Source organism: Pecten maximus, chromosome 8 (assembly GCF_902652985.1).
Source record: "Pecten maximus chromosome 8, xPecMax1.1, whole genome shotgun sequence".
NCBI classification, from domain to species: Eukaryota; Metazoa; Mollusca; class Bivalvia; order Pectinida; family Pectinidae; genus Pecten; species Pecten maximus.
Window position 1 is genome coordinate 22,608,185 of NC_047022.1, and position 27,918 is coordinate 22,636,102.

General features: G+C 35.6%; 1 protein-coding gene across 2 annotated transcripts; it reads right to left on the reverse strand.

The window, feature by feature from the left end:
- Positions 1-7: 7 nt before the first annotated feature.
- LOC117332805 (ankyrin repeat domain-containing protein 13D-like) lies at positions 8-27,802 on the reverse strand. 2 transcript variants are annotated; one of them, XM_033891848.1, is made up of 15 exons: positions 27,604-27,802; positions 20,313-20,448; positions 19,593-19,717; positions 18,108-18,153; positions 16,820-16,873; positions 16,260-16,349; positions 15,635-15,818; positions 15,059-15,125; positions 13,518-13,676; positions 12,841-13,120; positions 11,821-11,988; positions 10,728-10,834; positions 7,159-7,170; positions 3,791-3,879; positions 8-3,248 (listed from the first exon to the last, which is right to left on the reverse strand). In XM_033891848.1, the coding sequence occupies exons 1-15, from the start codon at positions 27,697-27,699 to the stop codon at positions 3,014-3,016; spliced, it is 1,848 nt and encodes a 615-aa protein (XP_033747739.1). In that variant the 5' UTR covers positions 27,700-27,802; the 3' UTR covers positions 8-3,013. The 2 variants fall into 2 exon arrangements, with proteins under 2 accessions (XP_033747739.1, XP_033747740.1); XM_033891849.1 differs by lacking the exon at positions 7,159-7,170 and having other exon boundaries at positions 27,604-27,800.
- Between the last annotated feature and the right edge of the window lie 116 nt (positions 27,803-27,918).

The following is a 27,918-nucleotide window of genomic DNA, read 5'->3' on the forward strand; positions in this document are numbered from 1 at the left end:
TGACACCAGATATATAATAACAGTTTTATTGTAAATGTATACAGAGCCATTACTGGTAACACGTAAAAGTAAAGCGCACTATGCCTCCACAATACTCAAAATGGAATAATAACACAGGAACAAAATGACCTAGATTGTTTAAAAATCCTTTCTCTTTTTTCTTATTCACCATTACCCACCTTGTTCAAGAAATGACAAAACATAATAACTAACAGAGTTTTACTGAAGACAAATTACCGTACTTATGGTAATATTAAAGACATTAATTCCTCTCCTTTTTAATGATCAGAATTTAAACCCTCTGCATGCATGGTTCAAACTCTCTCGGGTAAAGACAAATATATGGACTGCCATCTGTACAGGATACGAATGTCAAGAAGAGTGACATGTTAGTATCCTATATATAAAATATTACCTTATACAGCTCTACCCCCACCCCTTAATTTCCTTGCATTATTCAAGTGAAGGATCAGTAGTGAATATATCCGACTTTGAAAGAAATCAACAATGAAATTGTTGATATTGTGACTGTCATAGACTAAAAAAAAAAAATATATATATATATATGAAACGCAGTTGAAAAAGAACTGAGTTCTTAATTAGAATTTCTTTCTCCAAATGTTGTTTGTTCCTTTTTGGTTTTCAAAATATGAAAATATTGAACACATAAAATTAATTCAATTGAATTGTCTCCCTTGAGGGTTATGTGTCAGAAAGACCATTGGTTATGGCAGTGTTTTACTTACAACTACACATTAACCTGAATGTCATATAAAGGTACCAGACAGATGGGACAAGACAGAACAGGGAAGCTCATGATAGAGGAGGAAGAAAGGGAAAGGTATAAAGCTGTTTTTAAATGGCAGTTGACAATTATGTTTTAACACATTTCCTTACAACAATATTTTGACAAATTCACATTTACTCATGAATAGATAAAATAAAAACAGTTTATAAAACTTAGCTTAGAGCACTATCAAATAATGAATTGATAGGATTATACAACACAAAATACCTTTACAGCCAACAATGGCTGTAGAGACAGCCGACAATGGCTGTAGAGCGACGGCCAACAATGGCTGTAGAGCGTGCCATTAGAAGCCATTCAAATTGATTTGCCTTCTGGTGAATTATTGCTCGATAGTCCATGGAAGTTGAAATTGTTTTAAAAAATTACAGAGAACTTCTAAACTAATGAAATTAACTGCAATTAGTACTGTCAAAATGTGTACTCAGTCTGGTCCTTAAAATTAACAAAGTTCAATTTAGCAATTGTTTCTTGTAAGAATCTTAATACATAAATATTTTAAATATTTGATTACACTTCAATGCCAGGCACCTAATTAATGTCCAACATTTAAATACCGCATTGTGTTGTTAAATGCTAATATGTACAAAATGGCTCCAAATTGCATCTTGCTTCAAGGACATTGAAGAATCTAAAGACATTCTTTAAACTAGCATACATTTAGATTTGTAAAAACCAAAAATATGATATGCGCCGATAGATATTACATTTAGTCAACAACATCAATATTATAATGTTCTTTGGAACCATGGTCTGCAGTATGTCTCCATTCGTGATTATTGCTCTTTTCATTGGAGCAAGTTTTGTTTTGCAATGAAAACATGTCCATTTGTTGATTGGGGACAAAATTTGTAAGTGAAACATAAATAATGAAGACATCCAATTACACCCACATTAAAGGTATTCTTTTTTCTTTTCTTTACTAAAAATCAGTAAACCTTGATACCAGAAAATGCCTGTTATTCACATTTTCAGAACTAATTATACCACAAGTGTATAACTTGTATTATTATTATTACATTGGAAGTTTTTAAATGATTCTTAAACCATGCATAAATCCCATGTGACCATTTTAAAAATAGCCGACTTCCTACATGATAATTTTTGATGAATTGTTGTTCTCTCTGAACTCGCCAGTTTTTCTTTGTGTATGTATGAGTTAGCTTTTTTACAACCATGAATGACCTAAACGGGATCAATGAAAGATTTCAAATTTTTATCCAATAACTACCTTTGAACAACCCCATATTTCCACAAAAGTGCTGCACTTTTAAGTAGTAACTAGTTACCTCCCTTTGTGTTTCAAGTTATCTTCTTTCATGACATTACTTTCTTTGGCCTTCACAAGTGAACTCCCTTTGAAGCTACAGGTGACCTCCCTTTGAAGCTACAGGTGACCTCCCTTTGAAGCTACAGGTGACCTCCCTTTTAAACTTGAAGCTACAGGTGACATTTTGAATCAACAGGTGACCTCCCTTTGAAGCTGCAGGTGACCACCCTTTGAAGCCACAGGTGACCTCCCTTTTAAGCTTGAAGCTACAGGTGACATTTTGAATCAACAGGTGACCTCCCTTTGAAGCTGCAGGTGACCTCCCTTTGAAGCTACAGATGACCTCCCTTTGAAGCCACAGGTGACCTCTATTTGAAGCTGCATGTGACCTCCATTTAAAGCTACATGTGACCTCCTTTTGAAGCTATAGGTTACATTTTGAATCAACAGGTGACCTCCATCTGAAGCCACATATGACCTCCATTTGAAGCTACAGACGTTCTCTCTTTTATCCATACTACTGTTACCACAACTGAACTACCTTGAAACACTTTGCATTATTTGCTTCAACATATCACAGTTCCGATTACACATGCAAAATGGACCTGGTTTGCGATATTACTGACTTGACAGGCCATTGTGGCTTAAAGGGTAGTCTCTGAAGACAATGATAGCATGAAGCCTTTTAAAACAGAGGCAAATTTAGTCTCTGAAGCATGCCAGCAATATCAACCATAGCCGTTACCTCAAAGGTCACTACGGCTCTTGTCATTTCATGTGCGACTTTCTCACAGTGTACAACATAGCAATTCATTTTCTCTGCAGATTCAAAAGTCATGTCCATACTTTTTGGTGAAACACTGCATGTGACTGTCACAGTATGTGTTGTAACTGTCGTAATGTATGATAAATAAATCCTACTGTAGAATGATACGTCACTTTTCTGTGAGCGACAGCTTGAGAATCATTTCTAGCTCCTCCTCTTCCTGTTTTCGACGGATTGCGTCCTCTTGCTGCTGTCGCTCAGAGAGCTCAAGGGCCATACGCATCTGTGTCTCATCATCACGGAGGATAGGGGGCGCTGCATGTTGCTGAGGCTGTGTCTGAAGGGGAGGGGCTCCGTCTACTGGGGAAGGACCACCTGATAAGGCTATGCTTTCTGCTATGGCTCTGGAAAAAGTAAGTACAGTTATGCGAATACTGTTCCTGGTACATTTTAACAAAATAAAAATTTAAGTGTAAAAGTAGAGAGCACAGGTCATGTGACCAAAGCTGACAGGAAATTATGTTCAGTTAGGATGTCCCCTTAGATAATGAGAGGTCACTAGTTCAAGACCTCATTGTGGGCAAGATATTTTTCATTACTCCTTCCTATCGCAGATCCGAAGTGTTAGGTAATTAATAGGAGATTGTGAGGCTTGCTTGTAGCCAAAGAATCTGGGTTATGGTTGTCTTTCAGGGCAAAGACTTTGTGAAGGAGGGAGTATAAAAGTAGAGAGTATAAAGTCAAATTACTAGTAATATCACACACTGGTGGGAATTTGCCTTTAGCTAACCTAGTGGCAGACAGTTTACTATGGGGTGCTAAGGGGGTGTTGAAATAATACATTTAAATTCAATTACATGGAGGGCGTCTCAATTTAACAGTGACCACACTAATATCCATTTCTAGCAGGTGTTAAATTAATCTTCCATATCACATTCATACTCACCTCTGAAGAAGCTGGTCAGCCTCCTCGGGTCCTACCGTACCTGGGGGTGGTGGACGTATATTGTTGAGAGCCTCCCAAAAGGTTAACTGCTGTAAACATAAAAATGACCATATCAATTGCTTTATAAAGCATTCTGAACATTTAGAATATTTAGAATAACACCAAGCCGATAAATCTCCTGGGATAAGATAACATGTCTACTCTGTATAGCATTTAAATTTCACAGGGCTAATATTTCATGATTGTCCATGTTGAACCTATTTCCATGTCACCATGCCTTGTTAACTTTCTGCAGTAAGCACTTCAATCTATACATTTCATTTCATATTTAAACATTTGCTGGGTACTGTAATATTTTTGATGATCACAAAATTAAATGACCCACAAATATTATCAACTTAATCAAAATACAGTAGTTATCAATCACACAGCTATCTATGATCTTTAGGGAAGTTATCGATATTAATGTTGTGCCTTCAGATTAATACATAGCATGGGAACTGCTTATCTGTGCTTTCAAATTAATATATAGCATGGGAACTGCTTTTTCATGCTTTCAAATTAATGGATAGCATAAGATGAGATAATTTGTGCTTTCAAATTCATGGTAAGCATGAGAAATGCTAAGTTGTATTTTCAAATTAATGGGTAGTAGTTTTCCCTTGGACTCAGAATGTTAACAGTACTTAACAGTGTAGGAACCATAAGGAAATGACATAATCATTTAACAGCAAAATAAGTAAATGACTATGTAACTATTAGCAATACATGTCCCTTTCCAGCCCCCACTAAAATAGTAACAGTGACCTTGACCTTGGCCCAAAACCCCTGAAACTCAAACTTGTCCGAGACATTATGGTCCATTATCATTGTGTGAAGTTTGACCAGAATCCCTAAAGGAATGAAGCGGCTAGAGCGCGGCCAAACTATGGCATTACATACACGTACCTGACGAAACCTGTAGTCCAACCCACCCACCCCCGCCCCCACTCCAGTTCCATCAGTAGGGGAATAATAACATCTTAAAGATGGATTTATTTACTGCACGTAAAAAACATTCTATCATACAGAGCACTAAAATAATAAACATATATGATAAAAATTATGTTTTGCATGGTCTTCATTTAACACAATACAATCTACCTTAACTTTCCTATGGATGGTACAATATGGCTTGTTAAAACACCAGAAAATGTTTTATTCATAATTATTTATCAACTAGAACTGTCGTCCAGAGGGCCAACTGATACCCCTCGCCCCTCTGGTGAAGATTTTCCAATAAAAACCTGTTTTTAGTGAACGGGTTAGCACGGCAACCTAATTTTGTGGGGGAAAACCTGCATGCATATGTACACATTATGAGTCCCTAACATTCCAGTGTATTTCAAATGAAATCAGTTGATAGCTATATAGGAATTGTCTGAGTTGTCTTGACAAAGTTTTCCACAAGATTATGGGTATTGAAACCTGGTAGCCATGGAAACCAAAAGTTCTGTAGAGAAATATCATGCATGCACATTTACACATGGTCCCTATCACTCCCGTGTAGTTTGACTTGAAGCAGTTCACAGGTTTATGAGGAGTTGACTGGACAAAATTCCCCCTCACCCAAAAAACAAAGTATAGTGACCTGGTTACCATGGTAACCACAAAATTACAACATGATATAGACTACGCACATCTACAATGTATAAGGGTTATTGCCATAAAGTTTCATTGAAATTCCCTCAGTAATTTAGGAAGAGTAGCTGGTACATCGTTGTGTCTACAGATGGACAGATGGACAGACGGACGAACAGACGGACAACCTGATTTTAGTTTACCCCCCCCACCTAACTTTGTTGCGGGGGTATAATTACTAATGATTATAATGATTTGATGAAGTAATGTTCTCATTCTACACAAATTAATACATAATAAATATTCAGCAGAACAAAATATAATTAATGTCAATTAAGAATTCATATTGCTCTGTTAATTTAACTTTCAATTCTAACAAGATATTGCTGAATGATACTTATACTCCTGATTGGTTCATTGTCCACTTTTTGTTCTGAACCCTCCCCACAATATTTTCAAAGTGTACATCATACTGGTTATGACTGCATACATTTTCAAGTTCAGCATGATCTTAAATTTGATGTTTAACATGGAATTTACCCCTTGGAACAATTCATTCATTTATACAATCACTATGTAAATGCTACTAAGAAAATTAAGAAAAAATATTGAGAAAATCAACCATTCTACAGTAAAAAGACAGAAAGGAGCAAATAAAATTAAGCTTTAAGAGGTTCATAGGACCTGTATCACTCCCCTATCTTCTTATATTGGTGACTTTCCTAACTACTTGACAGTGGGTACAAATAACCCCCTCTCTCTATCTCTCTTTGAAAAAAAAGAATGCTGAAGCTGTGGAGGAGACTTATTTGAAAGTACCACATCTAAGTTTTCATTTTCGGATATTGTCCAAAAACTACTACAGGAGACTGATTTTGTGAGTCAGGTTTACAGGAATAATTTTGGAAAAAAATCATCTTTAATTTCCATTATATATCAAGATTAGATAATTATATGACCTGTAGAAATGTCTTTTGTTGGCTATGGAATTACATTTCAGAAGATAAATATCATTGAAACCAATGATTTCCTAGCTCTATAGGAAGGCTCTTATGATGTACTATCAATGGGTACAAATCTGAACAAGCATACTTAGCATTGCTAAAGCAATACATGTCTCCTATGGGCCCCTGCTAAAAATAGTAACAGTGACCTTGACCTTGACACAAAACCCTGAAACTCGAACTCATGGTCCTATATCATTGTATAACATTTGATCAAAATCCTCCGAGGTATGAAGCAGCTATAGAGTGTTGACAAACTTTGGCATTATGTACGGTACATACCGGTTAGGTACAAGAAGGATGGAGGAGAAGAAATCTATAGCCCCCCCCCCCCACCCCCGAAACAAAATTATTTACTGACGCTAGTGTTTAAAAATTGTGAAATACTGAACAAATTAATTTCTTTGAACATATGCATATAATCCTCGAGATTTCATAATAAAGAATTAACCACTTTTGAAGATTTTGAAGAAAATGACAGAGCATTTATTGTTCTGGCCAGATGAACTTGAAATGAAATGAAGCTGCTGACGAATAAATAACAAACAATAACGAGTTATTAACATGCAATAACAATGGTATACAGGTGTGGTTTATACAGGTAGAAACAAAATCATAGTGCACAAGCATTAAATTATTCTCAGAATTTTTTTTTTCTGACTTGTATATGTAATGAAAGACATTTAATACCAGGTAAATGACACAGAATATGAATAATGAATATCAACAATACATGTATATTACCGGTTTTGACACCTACAAGGCAAATAGACGTCAATGTATGGTATTATTTACAAATTATCTGGTACAATCAAATCAAATAGCATTATTTAGCAATAAATTCATTTTTGAGGATTCTACCAAATGTTTACCCAATATCGTTAATGGAAACCTCAGTAATGAAATTTAACAGATAAATATATTACGGGATATCGTGCTAGCTTATGTTGGTTTAGGGCATAGTTATTTTTGTCAATTTTGATAATGTTTGTCCATTCTTTGTAACAATTTTGCATCAGTATTTAATGATTTTGATTCAATAATACAGCACTTACAGGAGTACATTTCCAGTATCTGTGTATGATTATACTTTAAAATATGTGGTAATTTGTTTAACATCTTAAGACATGTTATGGCAATTATTTTATTGACAATGTCATTTTTTTTATTTGGTCAAGTTTCATTTCAAATGCGTAAAACAGAACAAAAGTTATGGATCAAATCAGAGACTGTGATGTTATGGTGAGAGTATGAACTACATCAGGGGTTATATCTGGTACACAAGGGTTTTTATTTTAAAAGTGGTCAAATATTATCTTTGATCTTCACAGATGACCACACAAATCTAATCAGGTGTTCTTATTGATGGTGTGATAATATGGTGTGGATATGTACTAAATCTATCCAAGGGTTCAAGAAATATCTTGTGCACAAGGTTATTAAGATCAAATTTTACAACTTTATTTTAACTAGGAGGCATCAATTTCTATACAAACTAGTTTACACATTAGCAAATAAAAATCACATGTTTATAAAATATATATATCATATATATACATGTATATAAAAATCTGAAATCTTCCATTCTGTATAAGGTAAAATATTCAAATTCAAATAATGTAATTGCTAAAATAATGTGCTCAAATGGGAAAAAGCGAATACTGGGAAAAAGAATTTACATATTTTGCTAAGATACGAGAACAGCTAACAAATGACTAAAACAAGATGTTCAAGCCACAGGTAAAATAGGAAAAATTCACAAAAATTCATATTAACTACCAATTAATAATCATTTGAACAAATTATTATTAAATCATTTTAAATCATTTTATTAAAATGATTTAACTCCCATAAAAATAACTTAAAAGATATCAGGAAAGGCACAAACCATCAAAGATAATAGTCAAAACAACAAATCATAGGGAATACACAACCTCTTAACATTACTGAACATGTGTAAAAATTAACAGGGTTTTTGCAGGTGAGAACAATATATGTTTGACTGAAGCCAAAGTGATTCAAGTATCAAAATGTATAAAACATGGACATGTGATAAGAAAAAAACATTTGTATTGTTCAATCAAAATTCTGCTTTAAAAATTGTAACTATGTATACCATGATTATAAAGAACTGCTAACTTTTAAAAGACTGGCCAGGGGTAAGATTAAAATACTGAGATCAATAAAAGGCAATAACTTACATAGTTACCATGGTTTTAAAGCCTACCATGATATGAGATTAGGACAAACTTGGACCACTATATCACAGTAACATTGCCACCTCAAAGTAGTTCACAAATTATTATCTGTGGCTATTTGGCCTTTAGAAACAAGCATAACATCAATTCAATTCCCCAGGAAGCCTAGAGCCAGAGCTGCCATTTTGGAGCTAATAGCTTACATCTGACATTTCTGTACTCCCCTTACCTGGTTAGAGATCTATTGTGATGACCTACAATGTACCTTACCTGGTTAGAGACCTATTGTGATGACCTACAATGTACCTTACCTGGTTAGAGACCTATTGTGATGACCTACAATGTACCTTACCTGGTTAGAGACCTATTGTGATGACCTACAATGTACCTTACCTGGTTAGAGACCTATTGTGATGACCTACAATGTACCTTACCTGGTTAGAGAGCTATTGTGATGACCTACAATGTACCTTACCTGGTTAGAGAGCTATTGTGATGACCTACAATGTACCTTACCTGGTTAGAGAGCTATTGTGATGACCTACAATGTACCTTACCTGGTTAGAGATCTATTGTGATAAACTACAATGTACCTTACCTGGTTAGAGATCTATTGTGATGACCTACAATGTACCTTACCTGGTTAGAGACCTATTGTGATGACCTACAATGTACCTTACCTGGTTAGAGATCTATTGTGATGACCTACAATGTACCTTACCTGGTTAGAGACCTATTGTGATGACCTACAATGTACCTTACCTGGTTAGAGACCTATTGTGATGACCTACAATGTACCTTACCTGGTTAGAGACCTATTGTGATGACCTACAATGTACCTTACCTGGTTAGAGACCTATTGTGATGACCTACAATGTACCTTACCTGGTTAGAGACCTATTGTGATGACCTACAATGTACCTTACCTGGTTAGAGACCTATTGTGATGACCTACAATGTACCTTACCTGGTTAGAGACCTATTGTGATGACCTACAATGTACCTTACCTGGTTAGAGACCTATTGTGATGACCTACAATGTACCTTACCTGGTTAGAGACCTATTGTGATGACCTACAATGTACCTTACCTGGTTAGAGATCTATTATGATAAACTACAATGTACCTTACCTGGTTAGAGATCTATTGTGATGACCTACAATGTACCTTACCAGACTAGAGATATATTGTGATGACCTACAATGTACCTTACCTGGTTAGAGAGCTATTGTGATGACCTACAATGTACCTTACCTGGTTAGAGAGCTATTGTGATGACCTACAATGTACCTTACCTGGTTAGAGATCTATTGTGATAAACTACAATGTACCTTACCTGGTTAGAGATCTATTGTGATGACCTACAATGTACCTTACCTGGTTAGAGACCTATTGTGATGACCTACAATGTACCTTACCTGGTTAGAGATCTATTGTGATGACCTACAATGTACCTTACCTGGTTAGAGACCTATTGTGATGACCTACAATGTACCTTACCTGGTTAGAGACCTATTGTGATGACCTACAATGTACCTTACCTGGTTAGAGACCTATTGTGATGACCTACAATGTACCTTACCTGGTTAGAGACCTATTGTGATGACCTACAATGTACCTTACCTGGTTAGAGACCTATTGTGATGACCTACAATGTACCTTACCTGGTTAGAGATCTATTATGATAAACTACAATGTACCTTACCTGGTTAGAGATCTATTGTGATGACCTACAATGTACCTTACCAGACTAGAGATCTATTGTGATGACCTACAATGTACCTTACCTGACTAGAGACCTATTGTGATGACCTGCAATGTACCTTACCTGGTTAGAGACCTATTGTGATGACCTACAATGTACCTTACCTGGTTAGAGACCTATTGTGATGACCTACAATGTACCTTACCTGGTTAGAGACCTATTGTGATGACCTACAATGTACCTTACCTGGTTAGAGACCTATTGTGATAAACTACAATGTACCTTACCTGGTTAGAGACCTATTGTGATGACCTACAATGTACCTTACCTGACTAGAGATCTATTGTGATGACCTACAATGTACCTTACCTGGTTAGAGATCTATTATGATAAAGTACGACGTATCTTACCTGGTCGTTTTCTGTGCTTCCTGCTTGCATCAAACTCTGCTGTATGGCAAACTGAAGAAGTTCGTCATCCTCATCTTGTAGACGGCCATGGTGACCACCACTGTCTCCTGAACAAAACAATGACAAGAGATTAGAAATGGTTCATTAGCTGAAAGGTTAGTAACACAGTTTAAATGTGCACTGAACTAAAATGTTCAACTAAAATTTTTTAAGTTAATTTCAATTAATTTATTAATTGATTATTAGTTATCTACTGTTATTCGATACTACTATGATTCCACACTTCTGTCATCCAAAATAGGATAAAATCACCCACTCTGTAATCAGAGATAATCACTTTGGGAGATATTTAAACTGGAGAGTTGTTAAATTTCCAGGGACTAATATTTCGTGGTTGTCCAAGTCAGACCTAGTTCACGGGTATGAAATTTTGTGCAACCATGCCTTGTAACCATTCTGCAGTAAACACTTCTGTTTTACAAATTTCCCTAGTATTGAATGTTGCACTTTATTTAATTAAGTGAATACAGAAAAATTAAATCTCCTGTGAATATCACCAACTACACAATAATCAACTCAGCTATCAATTATTCGGGGTGATTTTCACCTCAAAGCCATCCTGTCAGATAAGATTTTCCACTGTAAGAATAAAATCTATATACAGTACCAAACCAGAGATATGTAGGTGTGGACATACTTACCTAATCTTGTATAACCACTCGGAGGATCGAACCAGTGACATATAGGATATACTTACCTAATCTTGTATAACCACACGGAGGATCGAACCAGTGATATATAGGATATACTTACCTAATCTTGTATAACCACTCGGAGGATCGAACCAGTGATATATAGGATATACTTACCTAATCTTGTATAACCACTCGGAGGATCGAACCAGTGATATATAGGATATACTTACCTAATCTTGTATGACCACTCGGAGGATCGAACCAGTGATATATAGGATATACTTACCTAATCTTGTATGACCACTCGGAGGATCGAACCAGTGATATATAGGATATACTTACCTAATCTTGTATGACCACTCGGAGGATCGAACCAGTGATATATAGGATATACTTACCTAATCTTGTATAACCACTCGGAGGATCAAAACATGTTTCATCTACAACACATTTACACTTGGATTCGTCCCCATTCCTGAGAGGCGTGACCCCTTCAATAGGCTGATCCATTCCAGAGATGTTACCGAATGTAATCCTTGCATTGAGCACATGGAACAGTGGAATCTCTGCCATTAAAATAATATCAACACTATTTTATTTTATTTTCTCCATGTTATCTTCATAACATGTGTATTCAACTTTGGCAGTAAAAATGATTGTATTTGTATGAAGTCATTGATGGTAGCTTTTGTGTAGTACACACTGAAAAACCACACCTGGACATGGTAACTTGACACCCAACCAAGTCACATTATACTTACAAGCTTACCATTCTGACATTCCTGATGTATGATATCTTAGTTATCATACTTATCCTGTAAAAACTCAGGCGAGCCAACACAGAATACAATTAACTCAAAGTAGGGGAGGAGTTTATTGCGAGACAAATAGCATTTGTTAATATACAATAGATACAGGTAGCTTATTACTTCACTATTATAGAAGATTAATATCCATCTCATGTTTCTACAGTGTTGTGTTGGGACTTCATAAATATTCAAAAACTGTAAGTTTATTATTTTCAAGGGCTTTTATTGTGGAGATAAGATAAAATCACAAAAATTAGATACCCAGAAAAAATTATTTTAACAGAAAGTGACTGATTAAGCATTTATCTTTAATTATTTATCTTTTATTCATTTGTTTTAGTGTTTAAATATAATAAATCAGGAGATATATAGTGTACTGTGGGTTTGTTTCTTTGTTTATAGGGATATAACTCGTTGAACCTCTATATAAAGGACACCTCTATATAAAGGACACTTTTGCCTTGTCCCTTAGGTGTCCTTTATACACAGGTTACACCATAAATATTTTTTTCATTTCTGATGTTTGCACTCTGGTTCAAGCATATGGTAAAATACTGGAAACTGGATTCATCAAAAAACTCCTTTAGGGTGTTAGACATGTTGACTTACCGATTTTGATGGGAAATCCTGCGGGTAACTGTAACGTTATGAAGTCTCTTAGTTTTCTAAAGTGTGCATTACTAGAAGACATAAGGTCTATGATGGGCACGACCTGTTCCTGGAGAGACAACGGGTAGTTCTCACATAACCACAGTGTGGCTTTAAACTTCTGAGTCTTTGTTGTCTGATCGATAGGACGACCAATATCACGGTCGTTTAAGTCTACAAAGGAGTTAAAGTATTCCTCCGGTGTGATAGCACTTGGGTTATACATCACTGACGACACATCCTGAAACAGACACTTCAAAATTAAAGTTGGAAAGAAATAAACCAAATAAATCAGGAAACATCTTAATGTTAAAAACATATTTATCAAGAAATATAATGACTCCGAAAAAGAACCTCAAAATTTTTTCTAAAAAACTTAAACTTATATTGAGGCAGTGGATGGACAGACAGATGGTTGGAATACAGGACAGACAAGTTTTGGACAAGGAACATTTTTGAAAATTAGGATGACAGTTAAGGGATGAAAGATGAAATTTGACAGATACCCTGAACAGTTAGGGAGTATGGTAAAAAATATGTTCTTTTTAATTGGCATCAGGTTATCAAAATGGCTTTTCCAATGGGACGCTGTATGATCTTCAGGTATAATATGCTTAATACAAAGGAACTTTGCTTACTCCATTTGATGCTCCTTGTTTCTTGTTCTGTTCCTCAGCCACCCCCAAGAATGACTCAAGAGGTGTCTTGTTATTTTTCTTGGATTTCTGTTTGTCATGTTCTGACAGATGTTCAACACGTGTCTTTGTCACCAATTCAACATTAGAGGCTCCAAAAACCTTGTAGTAAACAAACACAACATTTTTAGCTCTTGCTTCATTCAGACTTACTAGATTCAATCATACACTTAACAGAAAATTTCACCAAATTTATCAGGAAAAAATAAGCTTCTTTTATATTGATATAAACAGCTACCAATAATATACAATGCAGATACACCTGAGGCGGTTGTTGTCGTTAGCATTGTCTTGGGGATACGCCTGTAGTACATAACAACTAGGACTAGAGGAGCATTATGATTTAATCGTGTACTAATAAAAATGGTCAAGATGAACCAAATCACCAGTCATCATCTAAACAGTATAGTCTGATTACCATAAGAAAACAAGTAGAGCTAGAAAGCTGGAGTTTTGCATCGTATTTACATGGGGCCCTGAATGAATTGTTTTCGCATTTGACAAATCTGCATAATACAAGAGGCCCAGAGGGTCTGCATCGCTCACCTGGATATTTCAGTAATTATGGCAAAATACTTATAAATTTAAGTTATATTTAAAGTATTTTCCTACTTTTGAAATGCTTCTCCCAACAATGGTTTAAACTACCGGTGGACTAAATCCTGTCATTCTTGAAAGAGAAAAAGTATCTTAATGTTTTTTTTTTGTTTATTTCTTTCTCCCAACCTATATACAACATATAACACCGCCCAATCGTTCTCCAGACCAAATTTCTAGCAGAGGACTAGTAGCATTTAAAAAGTTTACCCTTTGGCCCAAAAAAATAAAAAGAATTGGTCATAATAATATTATTACAAAGGGCAATTACTCTTTAAGTTACTGTCAAATAATTCCCATTTTCGAACTCGTCCTGAGATCTTGTCGATATATGGCAGCATACAAAGTTTCATCAAACTTGGTTGATAATTACTCCAGTTATCGTGTTAACAATGTCTAATAATAATATTATTACAAAGGGCAATAACTCTGTAAATTATTGTCGGATGATTTTTATTTTCTAACTCCTCTGAGATCTTGTCAATATATGCCCCATAAGTACAGAAGTGTAGTGACAGGACAGATGCAAGTCAGTACCAATGACAGTAAAGTGAAATGATGTAGTAATGGCTTCAATCAGTATTACAAAATGTAGAACTTATTTCATTAGTTATATTATTGAAAATTCTTTATTCTATGTATTAATATTAACACTGCTTCAAAGGGTACAAAACATCACCCGATCAATATCATCCTCAGATCCTGACCGGTCAAAATGGATCACTTCTCTAAACCAAACCCTCTCTAAACAGGCCAAATATTTATGTACCGTGCATGATCAGTTTGAGAAGTTTGACTGTTTATGAATGTTTCTGTGCTAAGAACAAATCAGAAATAGAGTAAGTGTGACAACCAAATCGATAGTTTGTATTAGAACTATCACTTACCTTGGCTTCGTAGCCATTGACAGTCTCGCTTCTATCACTACGCCAGCCCAGAATACCAGATTTGTTTCTGTAATACAGTAAAAGTCTCATTGCAGGCTACACCACATAGAACCTAATAACAAGTACAACTTACAATTAACGAGCTTAGGTAATGTGGCCCAGCAAATTCAGTTCCAGTTTAATGTTTCAGTTATAGTCAAGAGTGTTCTTTCCCAAGTTTTTTTTCTCTCTAGCAAATGCAGAAGATACATTTCAAGTGTTTCTCTGTACATGTAAGCCATATAGGTCTCAAGTTACCGTACAAGGCTCTTACAATTTATTAACTACATGCTTCAGATATTTTAAGACTAATTTAACTTTCTCTTTTTTTATTCAGTTAACAGCATTGAATGCCAATATGTAATTTCAAACAATACAAATGACAAGAAATTATTGTGTTATTGCACAATTTTGCCAAGTGCAGGCAAAAATTAGAGGAATTTTTGTATCATTGATTCTACCTGTAAAAGACTCAGGAAATGAAGCATTTTACTCAACAATCAAAATGATATGCTGACTCTGCTGTTCAGATGTTACCTTTCAAAAGAAATTTTATCTGTGTCTACGTAGGTGGTGACCAGGGGGTTGGTGAGGCGAGCCGCTACTGAGTCGTCGGAGGGATTCATCACTGATATATCAAAGTTTGGGGGAAGGATCTGCATCGTTTCAGAGAAAATCTCTCTTCTGTCATGGTCTACCTCCATTACAGTCGCACTGTTTGCTGAAATATGGAATCAAATCATCATCCTTTTTATGATATCATCTTAACTGCCCCGCTATGGGCATGACACGCACACCTATGAACACTTTGTTCAACTCTACTTCAGCTAACCAAGGGGAGATAAATGTGAAGGATAGATAAGTCTTGAGGAGCAGGGGGGATTTTTCTTAGAAAAAAGTATAAACCCTTACAGATAACCGTACTAAGCCAGGGTGGAAAAGGCTAAAAACTCATGTTATAGTAGTGTGTTTTTATTGGTTGGTACCACAATTCTGATTAATAAGGTTTGACTTTCCCCTTAAAAAATCCAAAATCCACTTGTTATCTGCAATTATATATGCACATTTCAAAAAAGACTATTTTATTTCAAAACTTCATAATCATTATCAAACTTTACAAATTAAGGGGAGATAATCACACTAGGGGAGATAACCGTATTACCTGTGCCTTTAAATATGTAGCTTCTACTGCCTCTCTCCCAGGACATGTTGTCGAACCCTAACAATGTTGTGTCTATCCTCACATTTGAACCTGTAACATTAATACTCAGTCAGACATGTTGGTAGGTAGAAATATATTCTATGCAGTGTACACTCATTTGTTCCAGTACTGGTTTATACAGAATTTGTTATTCTGTTTATCTGTATTGTATTCTCTATTATCTAGTATACTGTATCTACCCTACATTAAGCCCAGGAGGCTAACATATTAACTTTTACTTAAAGTCAGGGATTTGCTTACCGCAAAACAGATAGTATTTTTTTTATAAACTGTAATTTTTGGCTTTTTACTCTGTGTGGACCTATATATATTGCCTGATAAATACAATTATTAATGACCAAATCAAATTTCACTTTATCTATGAAATATCAGAAAGCACAGCAATTGATTTTAATCATTAATATATTCAAAATGCCTTTTTATCTCCGTAATTTCAGTATGATGAAATAAGGTGACTGACAGTTAAATGTTTGTAAGAGATGAGAAGCTGTACAACTTACCACTTTTCCACACCCGGTATGTATCACTGGGGCACATCCGAGATACCAAAGGCACTGAAGACAGAAACCACAATCATTTTAATCAGAACCTCCTCAAATCTACATGGAAACATTATTCCTTCAGGATTGCATGGGCTGACTATTTCTGTTTTTCAATCTGCCATTACAAACTTAATCTGTTTTTTGCTAAATCTGTGATTTGTTCAGGGTTACGTGTAAAAATAATTTACAGATGCTTAAAATATTGCAATACAATATAAAGAAAAGTACATATAATGGCATAACAGATGATATAAATCCCTTGATAGCAAGAGCTAATGACTGATAATGTTGATATAGGTCACAGTGACCTCAATTTGGACTCTTTGCGAGGGAAATGCTGTCCATAGTTATTTCATTTTCTTAGTAATCACATGCACACATAATAAATGTTAGTCCATTCTATCAAAGTTTGGGTTTTGATGCATAACAGTGTAAAAATTATCACTATGATATAGTATATATGTTTAACAGTTGCATAGTCACATACTAGTTTCACAGTTTAAAAAGGGGGAGGGGGGGTCTACCAATGTGGATTACATGTTATTTCTTTGTTATTGTTGTTGTGGTTTTCTTTATTACAAAAACCCCAGTAAATTTTAAACTGAGTGGACTTTATGGTGTTGATGTCAATCTGCGGGAAATTACTATACTGGGATTGTTTGTTTGCTGTGTTTATCACCCCGTGACCAGCCGGGGTCATTTTGAGGTGGGGTCTCCTTTTAGTAGTTTGTGACTACCTCACTGAACAACATATGGGAGGCCCATCGCATGGCACCCAGCGAAATTAGGGTAATTAATCTTGCCCATGGACAAAACCATGACAGCACAGACCAGCCTATTTGTCAGCTTCCCGAGAGACACAAACTGACACTGTACTGGGATGATAGTTGTTTGAATAATTTCTCTTAATGTGTATTCAGAAAAGTGTGTAATTCATTTGTTACTGTTTTCTCTCTCTTTTTTTTTTATCTTGAAAATTAATTCAATTCAAAACTACAGCCTAATGTCAGATAAATTCAAAGTACTTTTCATTATCGTAGTATATACCAGGTAACCTGGTAATACAAGGACCTGTGACCCAACATTTCCCATTACTGTCTACGTCCAGAATACTGTAGACAATCATGTTAGAGTCTGGATCAATAACTGTGTAGTCTAACATGCTGGTGTTTGGTACCTGATCTAATGACATAATCTGATTTGAGTACTTAGTAACAACTGATGGCAGTATAGCATGTCAACTAACCCCAACTGGTGAATTCCCACTTCATCTCCACATAGAAGTCTGATGACTGTAAACAAAGTAAGATCAATTAGTAAACTTCATATGTACTGTATCTATCCTGTTATACACCCAGGAGACAGACACATAAAACATTCTACTCAAAGTAGAGGGTGGGTTTTATTGAGGACAAAGAAAAGACTACCATTTGTTTGCATTCTTATTAAACCATAACATCGACAATGGTGGCGTTATTGCCAATCATAGACATTTTGCTGGATAAATATGGTAGGTCTATGTTGATTAATTTGTCATTATACCACTTCAATGAGTACATGTGAAAACAAAAATTCTGTATTGATATTTCAGTTTGGAGAATTTGAATATCTATATGAAAATAACCCTCTTCATTTTTGCAGAATTATCAATTCTAAAATAACTAACTAAAAGTGGTTGAAAAATAATCCCTCCCCAATCTTTAATACTAGAGATTAACAATAGTGGGCGGGGCTTACTTGAGGAAAAATACGGTAATGTCTACATGTTTGTGACACAATCAATCAACAATACTTTATTTTAGTGTCAAACATCAGAAAATCCATAAACAATAAATGAATTTTTTAAAATATTACAACTGTGAGCTTGACCCAAAATGCCTGAAATTTGAACCTTTCTGAGAAATTATGGAGAGAATTAAGATCCTTACATTGTATTAAAGTGAAATAACTTTTATATTAATATGACTATATTAACTTTAAATTACCAGTATAGCATAAGGTGCTGTAAAGCAGAGTAAAATAAAGTGGGTCGAAACCAAAATACGATAAACAATTTCCTTACTCCATCAACACTTCTCTTTAGTAAAGTGATGCAATATTTTGATTTTTCTTCTAACAGCATCTCCCAATTTGAATTATTCTATTGTTCTAAAATGTACATTACAAAGAAAATGGGCAGTCTAAAGGTAAATTCACGGTAGGCAAGAGTTTATCTTACAATGAATGGTCATCTATTTATTACATAGCTACTATTTATGAGAATATGAGCAAAAAACTTTAAGTTTTCATTTCAATATAGGACGGTTCAGATGGGACATTTCCATCTACCCAGACAATCATGCGACATCACATATTTATTATGACGTCAAAACAGTGTTATTACACATGTCTTACGATATTTATAACATGGCCATATGAAATGGAAGAATGGGCCAGTAATATGATAAAATGTTTTCCATTGTTTTGTTTTAGTTCAGTTCTATTTATTTGATATGGTAAATGTGAAGCTTTGACATGCCATGGTCACAAGCGAAAATAAAAAAGAAAAAAAAAGTTGAGTAAAAATGTTGATATTAATGTCCCACACAAATCTCCCTTATTTTAGGCAAAACTCCCTTAAAATAATCATCAATCTCCCTTATTGGTCTCCTGAAAATATGGCATGCATATTTAAGTCTACGTCAATCTGATAACGCACTTTAAGTCTAGATCAATCTGATAAAGTAGATACCTCCTTGAGTTTCTGTAAGAGTTCAGGAACACCGACAGTCCTCTTGCTGTACCGTTGGTAGTCTCTGTGTTTGAGGACCAACTGGACTAGTTCTGGGTCGCCTGTACTCACGGCCTCGTGTAGCACTGTCAATAATTATAAAATATCTATCATCACTTGTAAATTAATACAACATTCTCCAAGGCATATAACTTCTTTTCAAGCTATTACAAGGCTTTGTGGGACTCTATGGGGCCACGATTGCCGAGTGGTTAAGGTGTCCTGAAACTTTATCACTAGCCCTCCACCTCTGGGTTGCGAGTTCGAAACCTACGTGGGGCAGTTGCCAGGTACTGACTGTAGGCCGGTGGTTTTTTTGTCCGGGTACTCTGGCTTTCCTCCACCTCCAAAACCTGGCATGTCCTTAAATGACCCTGGCTGTTAATAGGACGTTAAACAAAAACAAACCAAACCAAATTGTGGGACTTTCTAACGGAAACATTTTCATACTTTAAAGGAGAAACTGGCAGTTTACTCCTAAAATGTCCCTTCCCAAGCCACAAATTTTCTTCACAAAATGAAACAAGATGGCCCCATCCTAAACCAGATTTAGAGAGATGGATTCAAACCTATACCCTGTAGTTCCCTCCATTTTACCAGTGAGGTACACAATATATGTTCTTTGATAAAATGGCTTTATAATACTAATAATGAGATGATGACCACCATTTCTATGCGTACCTGACCAGTTGCCTTTGTTCTCCATCATGGTGGAGGCTCCATACCGCACCAATACTCGTGTACTCTCAATATGGCCTAGCGTGACAGCAAGATGTAGAGCTGTCCTTCCTCGAGGATCTAGCTTCTCCAGCTGATGCTGAAATACAAGTGTGGCAACATTAAACAATATTTTTTTCATGATTTCGGGAGGAAAGTGAAAATAAAAGTATTACTGAATAATTAAATATATCCAGAAGTCAAATCTTAATAACAAATAGGGTTCACGACATAACAGTTGGTTAGAGTACTGGCCATCCTCAGGTGAAGATCCAAGGTGCATGCTTCGATGCCCTATATTATCCTTTGGAGTTTGTGTTTCTTGGAAAGCTAAGAAACAGACCAGTCAATGCTGTTGCACTTGTGTTCTTTGGCAATTCACTTTACCCTTATTCCTCTGGGTGGAATGCAATGGGCCTCCCATATGTTGTTCAGTGAGATAGTCACCAGCTACTACAAGGAGACCCTGCCTCGAAAAGACCCTGGCTGTTCAACGGGTGATAAACCCAAAAATCAAAATGCTGTGCAAATCACACAGAGATCTTTTACCCATTATATAAGTGATATCAGTATTAAAATGCAGTGTATATTTGTATACATGTATGTATCTGTAAACTGATTTAGTACTGCTGTATATTTATCTTGCTAAGTGTTTTTAATGCCATTATAATGAAGTTTCCCATTGTGCTGCAAGTGCAAAAACACATATTGCGAGTTTTTTCCAGCTTACAAGTCGATATGTCACAAATTTGAAAGTGTTTTTGGCAGACACTTGTCACTAATCTTACAAATTCACTTGTTATGGTCCCTGTACAGATCAATTTTATTTTTTTCTTTGAGCTAACTGTACGATACCCTTGTGTATTAGAATCTTATGCCTTATTTCTATGTAAATGTCAAAGGTGGTCACCATTCACATCATAAAAAACAGAAAACTATCCCTATCAACTTTCACATAATTAGTTCTTGCCTCCAGATGCCCATCCTAATTTGACTTTATTGGACAGACTAGTGTCCAACTTGACCAAGAAAATACTTGCCTAAAAATAGGCCTGCCTATTTGGTGGAATGACTTTGTGTATATCATAATCAAGGGGATACTAACAAAGCGGAGAGTGTTTAGCATGAGAAGCTGTTTCTGTCTCTTCTCACATCTTTCTACTGATTTAACACTTTTCCATAGATATCTTCGGATGCTGTCTATTCCATGTTTGTTTTCCCTTTTTTCTGGCAGAATCTGCTGTTATGATACCAGAACATGTTTCCCCACTGCGGGATTCAAGAGCTATATAATTTTGAGAGGCTTCTTTGCGTGTTAGGCTTTTGATCGGCCTGACAAGTTCATTCAGAGTAGAATTTCCATAAATATCTGTGCAATTATACATTTTTAAGATGCAACATGACATGGAATTTAGCTAGGTATATAGATAATCTCTTAAATTTGTACTTTGTTTAATTTAATATTTTTATCAGAAAATTGTCATTTACTTCAGGGGTGACTACTGTTACACAGATTTTTTTTTGCAACAGTGAGTTTACTGTATAATGGATATAAATATATACCTGGTATGTATCGTTACTGTGGCTTTATACAAATACCTGGTAACAGTTATTGATTAGAGCGGTTAACAACTCTTGTGGTGTGTCCAAAACAACAATTTTATCCTGTCAGACTTGACAAACACACATTTTTATCTATCTGTTAATATCACAAAAATAGAAGCCATGTCAATTACATTAGTAAATATTGTTGTGTAATCAATTTGATAGCATCAATAGCAAATCCCTCCCTGTCTATAACATTACAAGCCAGGCAAGCACTTGAGATGTGCAGAACTGGGGCAGACCATGGAATATCGGATGTTAACATTTCAGGGACACATATAGTTCTGTACACTTTAATAGAGTATATGATTCAGATGTAGTAGACTGTAGAAGAGTTCTGAGAGTGCGTTGAATTTCCTGTACAGGAATGACACAGACAATACATGTGTTTATATATAGATCCACAAATTTGTTTACAAATTCATCAGTGCACTAATTAGATTGTAATCAAAGTGTTACAAAAAAGTACTGTTTTTGATCAAATAAACCCCAAGGTATCTTTAATCTAAATTAGCTAGAGTAATATTGTAAGAGTCAGTGTATCTTCACGAATGATTTTTATTTCATGTATTTCAGAACTTTTCTAAAGGCTGATTTTAAAAAATGATTTAAAAGTAAAATTTATAAACTTTTTAGGATTTTTGTTCTTTTTAACAATACACCATTTCCAAGTCATATAATAATTTTGGGACTGAAATTCCAATGATTTTTTTTTAAGATTGGAATTTCAAAGTCTGTTTTGGTAAGAACATTCAATTTTGTAATGGAAATAGAACTGTTTAAACCTGACACCAGTCTGACACACTGAGATATATATAGCAACTGAGAAAAACAAAGGGGGGGGGGGGGGGGGGGGGGGGGGTATATACAATATACATTGTATATGGTATATGTCATGTATTTTACCAGGTAGCTTGACAAAATTTACACAAAGAATACTTCAAACCAAATATGGGCCAAATCATTTCATTCTTACAGAAGAAGTATTTGAAGAGTTTGCTGAATTTCTTTTATTGGCCCTGATCCACAATTTATAAAAAAAAAATTGTTCCCTTTCACCCACAGATGCTTTGAACCAAATTTGGTCAAAATCCACTGTGTCGTTATGACAATATTCATGATTTTTAGGAAAAGCTGACAGATTGACAATGGATGCTGCACCATGCCATAATAAGCTTACCAGCCCTTCAGGCCAGGTTAGCTGAAAATCCAATATGGGTGTCCAGTGACAATTGTCTTTATTTGATCAGTCTCAAAAATAAATATGCACTTGTAACTAGTGAACATGGGGAAACTATGTATGTTTTAAATCCGAGAAAGATTCATGCAGTTTTTCAAGAAAAATAAAGATAAGAAGATATATATATATTCATCTACCAAAGTTAGCAGATTATATCTTTGCACTGAACTCAGAAAGACCTTTCCAGCAGTGCAAAGTGCATTTGAATCTTGCTTATAAATGTAAGAAAAGTAATCGGGTGTAAAGAGTTGAACTTTGGCTATATAACTAGTAAACCACTAGTGTCAGACGCCACAGTAGCCCTTGTCATATATAGCAGCCAACCATCTTCCAGGGCATCAGTTTGTGCAGAATTGAAATTGCTATTTGAATTGGGAAGGAGACTAAATTTTTTACCCGAAATTTAAAGGTTAATAAATTATGAGTAAAACTTCTGGCAGTCATTATTGTATAATGAAAATGAAACAGCGGTCATGATAAATTAAATCAATTTTGTAATAGAACAGGGAAAATACATTCCTGTCAAGAGCCCTAACGGGAATGGTCTTCAGTGTGATGATCCTCCTTTCCTACCTCCTGAGTCAAGGAAGCATGCTCCTTCTGACAGCTGAGGGACAGAGGCCGAATTTAACGAATGTACAAGTCACACAGACCAGCTTCTTTTACACTACTCCCCGTTTTTTCTTGAGATTAACCTTAATCCCAACTGGAGACTCTTGATATCATCACAATGGGATTTGAGGTTGGTGCCAGAAGAACAGAGTAAAACACATTCCTGTAGAGACCCCAGACAGAAATCGAAAATTGGTCTCTGCAGCGATAATCTCCAGCTTTACCTCCTGAAGCATTCTGTCTGCTGAGCGACACAAGACCGTATTTACACTATGTGCAAGCCACACCCACCTATTTCAATGTCCCTGCTAGTGATATAACCTGGGATCTCTGGTTTACTAGTCTGATGCTCAACCAATGGAGCCAAAGACAAGTTCTATCCAGCGGTATATTAATATTGCGACTAGTATTAAATCTGTCCTTTCGATAGTTTTCTTCTTTTTTTCTGTTCCATCGATATGGTATTCAAGATATATATATTTAAGCATTGAACTGTTACCAAATGGTTTGTATACAGTCGATATGAATACAATTTGGGTGACAGATAAATAGAATGTTGCCTGTTAGGTTAGGGCAACATTAAATATTTATCTGTCACTCAAATTGTATTCATATCGACTGTATACTACCATTTGGTAACAGTTCAATGCTTATATTTACATTCATAATTTTTTTGTATTTACTGTATGCTTAAGACGCATTTAAATTTGCCGCTTCCCCTATCACTGACGTCATCAGTATGAAATACCGGAACAGCTGAAACTTCCAGAAGGATTAATATAGTCCCTCAGGTAGTTATTAATAGCAAACACATACAATGGTTTTGAACAAATTTGGCTTTATTGTCTATTTCATATACGTTTGTAGATATCGTCAAATTATTCACAATTGCATAATTTCTGATAGTTTAAAATCCAAGCCGTTTTTCGGCGCAATGCTATACGGTTAACATTTAGAAGTGATGCGGCTTTGAACGGGTATTGCACAGGACAGACTTGATTCCTAGCATTCGAAATCTCTCCAGGCCAAAAGTAACTGGCGGCCATTGTTTTGACCAGAAACACCTGGGGCTGTATTCCTAGTTCCTACTCTGACCGAATCACTGTAAATTGTAGTATACAGTCTCATGAATACAATTTGGTTTACTAACGACATATAGGCAAATGCAACACAAAATGTAAATATATATATACGACAGTGCATTTCTTCTAATCAATCCAAAACTGAACATCCACAACTATCAACCCATTTTCTTTGTTCCATATAAAGTCTAAAAAATTTTCATGTACAACTTGGGATCAGGGGAGCCTATAATATCAGAAAAAGCCATGACAAATTTAATTTCACCAGTCAAAATTCAAGATGACTGCGGAGTGCCTCTCAAGCCATTTTGTTTTACAATCATCTCACCATATTGCGATATGTAATTTCCAATTAGCCTAAAAAAAAAGTTAAGCTTATTAATGTGTAGTTTTAAGGTAAAAGTTTGTCTGAAGGGATCAAGGTCTATAATGTACATTTTTTAGAAATTGAAAATGTGAAAGAGCATTATAAATCTCATTCATGGAAATTAAAAGAAGTTGCTAAGTACATATATATATATGGATGCCTATGCACAAGTTTTCTAACATCCTACAGGTCTACATAGCTAGCAATTGCAACCAGAATTATCGATCGTTATTAGGATTTAAAGGTGATATAATTACAATGCTTGTCACAGACTGCAGATCTATAGAATTAGTTGGGTGTGGTGGACTTATGATATGTCAACAAGGCTAAAGTATCATTATTACAAGGAAAACACACAATAGATCTTAACTATATATCATGCCAGGGAAATTGGTATCCCGCTCTCTGTTTCAATTGTCAAAACATTTTCAAAGATAGTCCTTTTATCAACAAATACACATACCTTTAGAATATATCATATTCATTTTGCTGCTTTCAATGAGCTAATGATTACGGTATTTACATTTTATCAAGGTATGCATATTTTAATCTACCTATGAACAAGACAATTATTCACAAATTGACTGATGATGTACCATGACTTTAATTAAGCTCTCTTGTAACCTTGACAAATTGAGCTAAAATATATCTATATGATGATGTGTTTGAATATTTTGTTCATGCTATTTTTAGTGACAAGAATAAATGAAAATAGTATGACATGAATTCATACCCATGACCACTGAACTTCTAACCAGTATAAGCAGACTGACCATGACCAGAGCTATATACCAAGTCTCACCACCAGAATATATAGGAACATGTAATAACTGGACACAGATCTAAGCTAATAATTTCTAGAGAATTCTGTGAATCTCTGACACAAGACCACCAAAATTTCCATTATAAAAACTCATTGAGATCCTGGACTATCTATAAACGGATAATGTTCGCCCTATAGTATTTACACACATGATATTTTGCTAATGATCATAAACAAGTAGCCCTGGTTTCCTCTGGCTCTGACACAATATCTGGTGTAGGACCAGAGTGCACTACTATATGAAAACGTGGAATTCTCCGACACCATTTGGTGTCGCTAAGAATTTGGTGCACATGCAATAGACTCGGATGTACATGTGACATCACACCTATACCTTACATATATGGACAAATGAGATATATATTTACCCCAGAACACTCATTTAGTCCCATCTAGGTGTTTTGTTCCGTCCGTATCGTATAGACCCTCGCTTTACTCTTGTCAAAATGACCCGCCATTTGGTAAGTGACAGTACAACTAACCATCCGAATCGGAACGAAAAGACCACATATCATTTATTGTGTTTTTCTTCTTAAATAGTTTAAATTAAGAAAACTAAGCTTATTATTTTCCAAAACCTGTTATATTTAATTAAAAAAATCGTTATTTATAAAGTATAAGTGGTACGTAAAATATATAGAAATAAATGTTGTATTTTTTCCTTTTCGCTCCATTCGCGCACTCAAAGATTAGGGTAATTAGGCTGCATGCGACCTACATAGTTAGCAATATGGTGTCAAGTCAAGTATGAAATTTTGACTAGCGTAAAGCGAGGGTCTATACGGACGGAATAAAACACCTGGATTGGACTAAATGGGTGTTCTGGGGTAAATTTGTCCATATGTAAGGTAGGTGTTATATGTCACACCCGATTTTATTGCATTTGACCAAATTCTTAGCGACACTGTTTGGTGTTGGAGAATTCCACGTTTTCATATAGTAGTGCGCTCTGGCCCTTCACCAGACATGGTGTCGGGGCCAGAGGAAACTCGGGCTAGACATAGTGTCAGGACCGGAGGAATCTCGGGCTAGACATAGTGTCAGGACCGGAGGAAACTCGGGCTAGACATAGTGTCAGGACCGGAGGAATCTCGGGCTAGACATAATGTCAGGACCGGAGGAATCTCGGGGCTAGACATAGTGTCAGGACCGGAGGAATCTCGGGCTAGACATAATGTCAGGACCGGAGGAATCTCGGGCTAGACATAGTGTCAGGACCGGAGGAATCTCGGGCTAGACATAGTGTCAGGACCGGAGGAATCTCGGGCTAAACAAGTTGCATCATCACCTATTCCAACATCAATATTCCCTAAAAGTGCAATTGTAACGAAAAAAAAATCAAACAAAATATTATGCACATGATGTCACCATTGTGTCGACTCTGGTATGAGCAAGTCATGATCATACTGATGTGTATTGCGTACACGATACAATACACAACATGTCCAGGATCAAACACTTAGTGGAGTCCATGTCAAATAAAATCTGATTCGAAATCGATAATTTTGGAAGGTAACTTTACTTACAACATCACGAGCGAGTTCTCTATCCAAGTCCTGGTACTTGTTATCCCAAACAAGCCAATGAAGGGGATATTCTTCTTGCAATCCCTTGGACGTCATTTTCTCGACTGTTTTAAAACCTACAACATTTTGACACTAGGAAACGAGATCTGCGTCTGACTCATTTGTTGATGGGAGCCTCTTCCGTGTGTTGTAATCTGATAGTCGTAAAATATGCTATACATGTTATCTAATATCTCGTTACATAGAGTACATGTATCAATATTATATTTGCATGCAAAAATTTATAAGAAAATGGTGTAAAAATAGCAAAAATAC

Coding starts and splice junctions, on each gene's coding strand:
- LOC117332805 (XM_033891848.1), bottom strand. CDS start 27,699: ATGACGTCCAAGGGATTGCAAGAAGAATATCCCCTTCATTGGCTTGTT. Junction 20,449..27,603: donor GAGAACTCGCTCGTGATGTT/GTAAGTAAAGTT, acceptor CTTGTATTTCAG/CATCAGCTGGAGAAGCTAGA. Junction 18,154..19,592: donor TCTTACAGAAACTCAAGGAG/GTATCTACTTTA, acceptor CTTTGTTTACAG/TCATCAGACTTCTATGTGGA.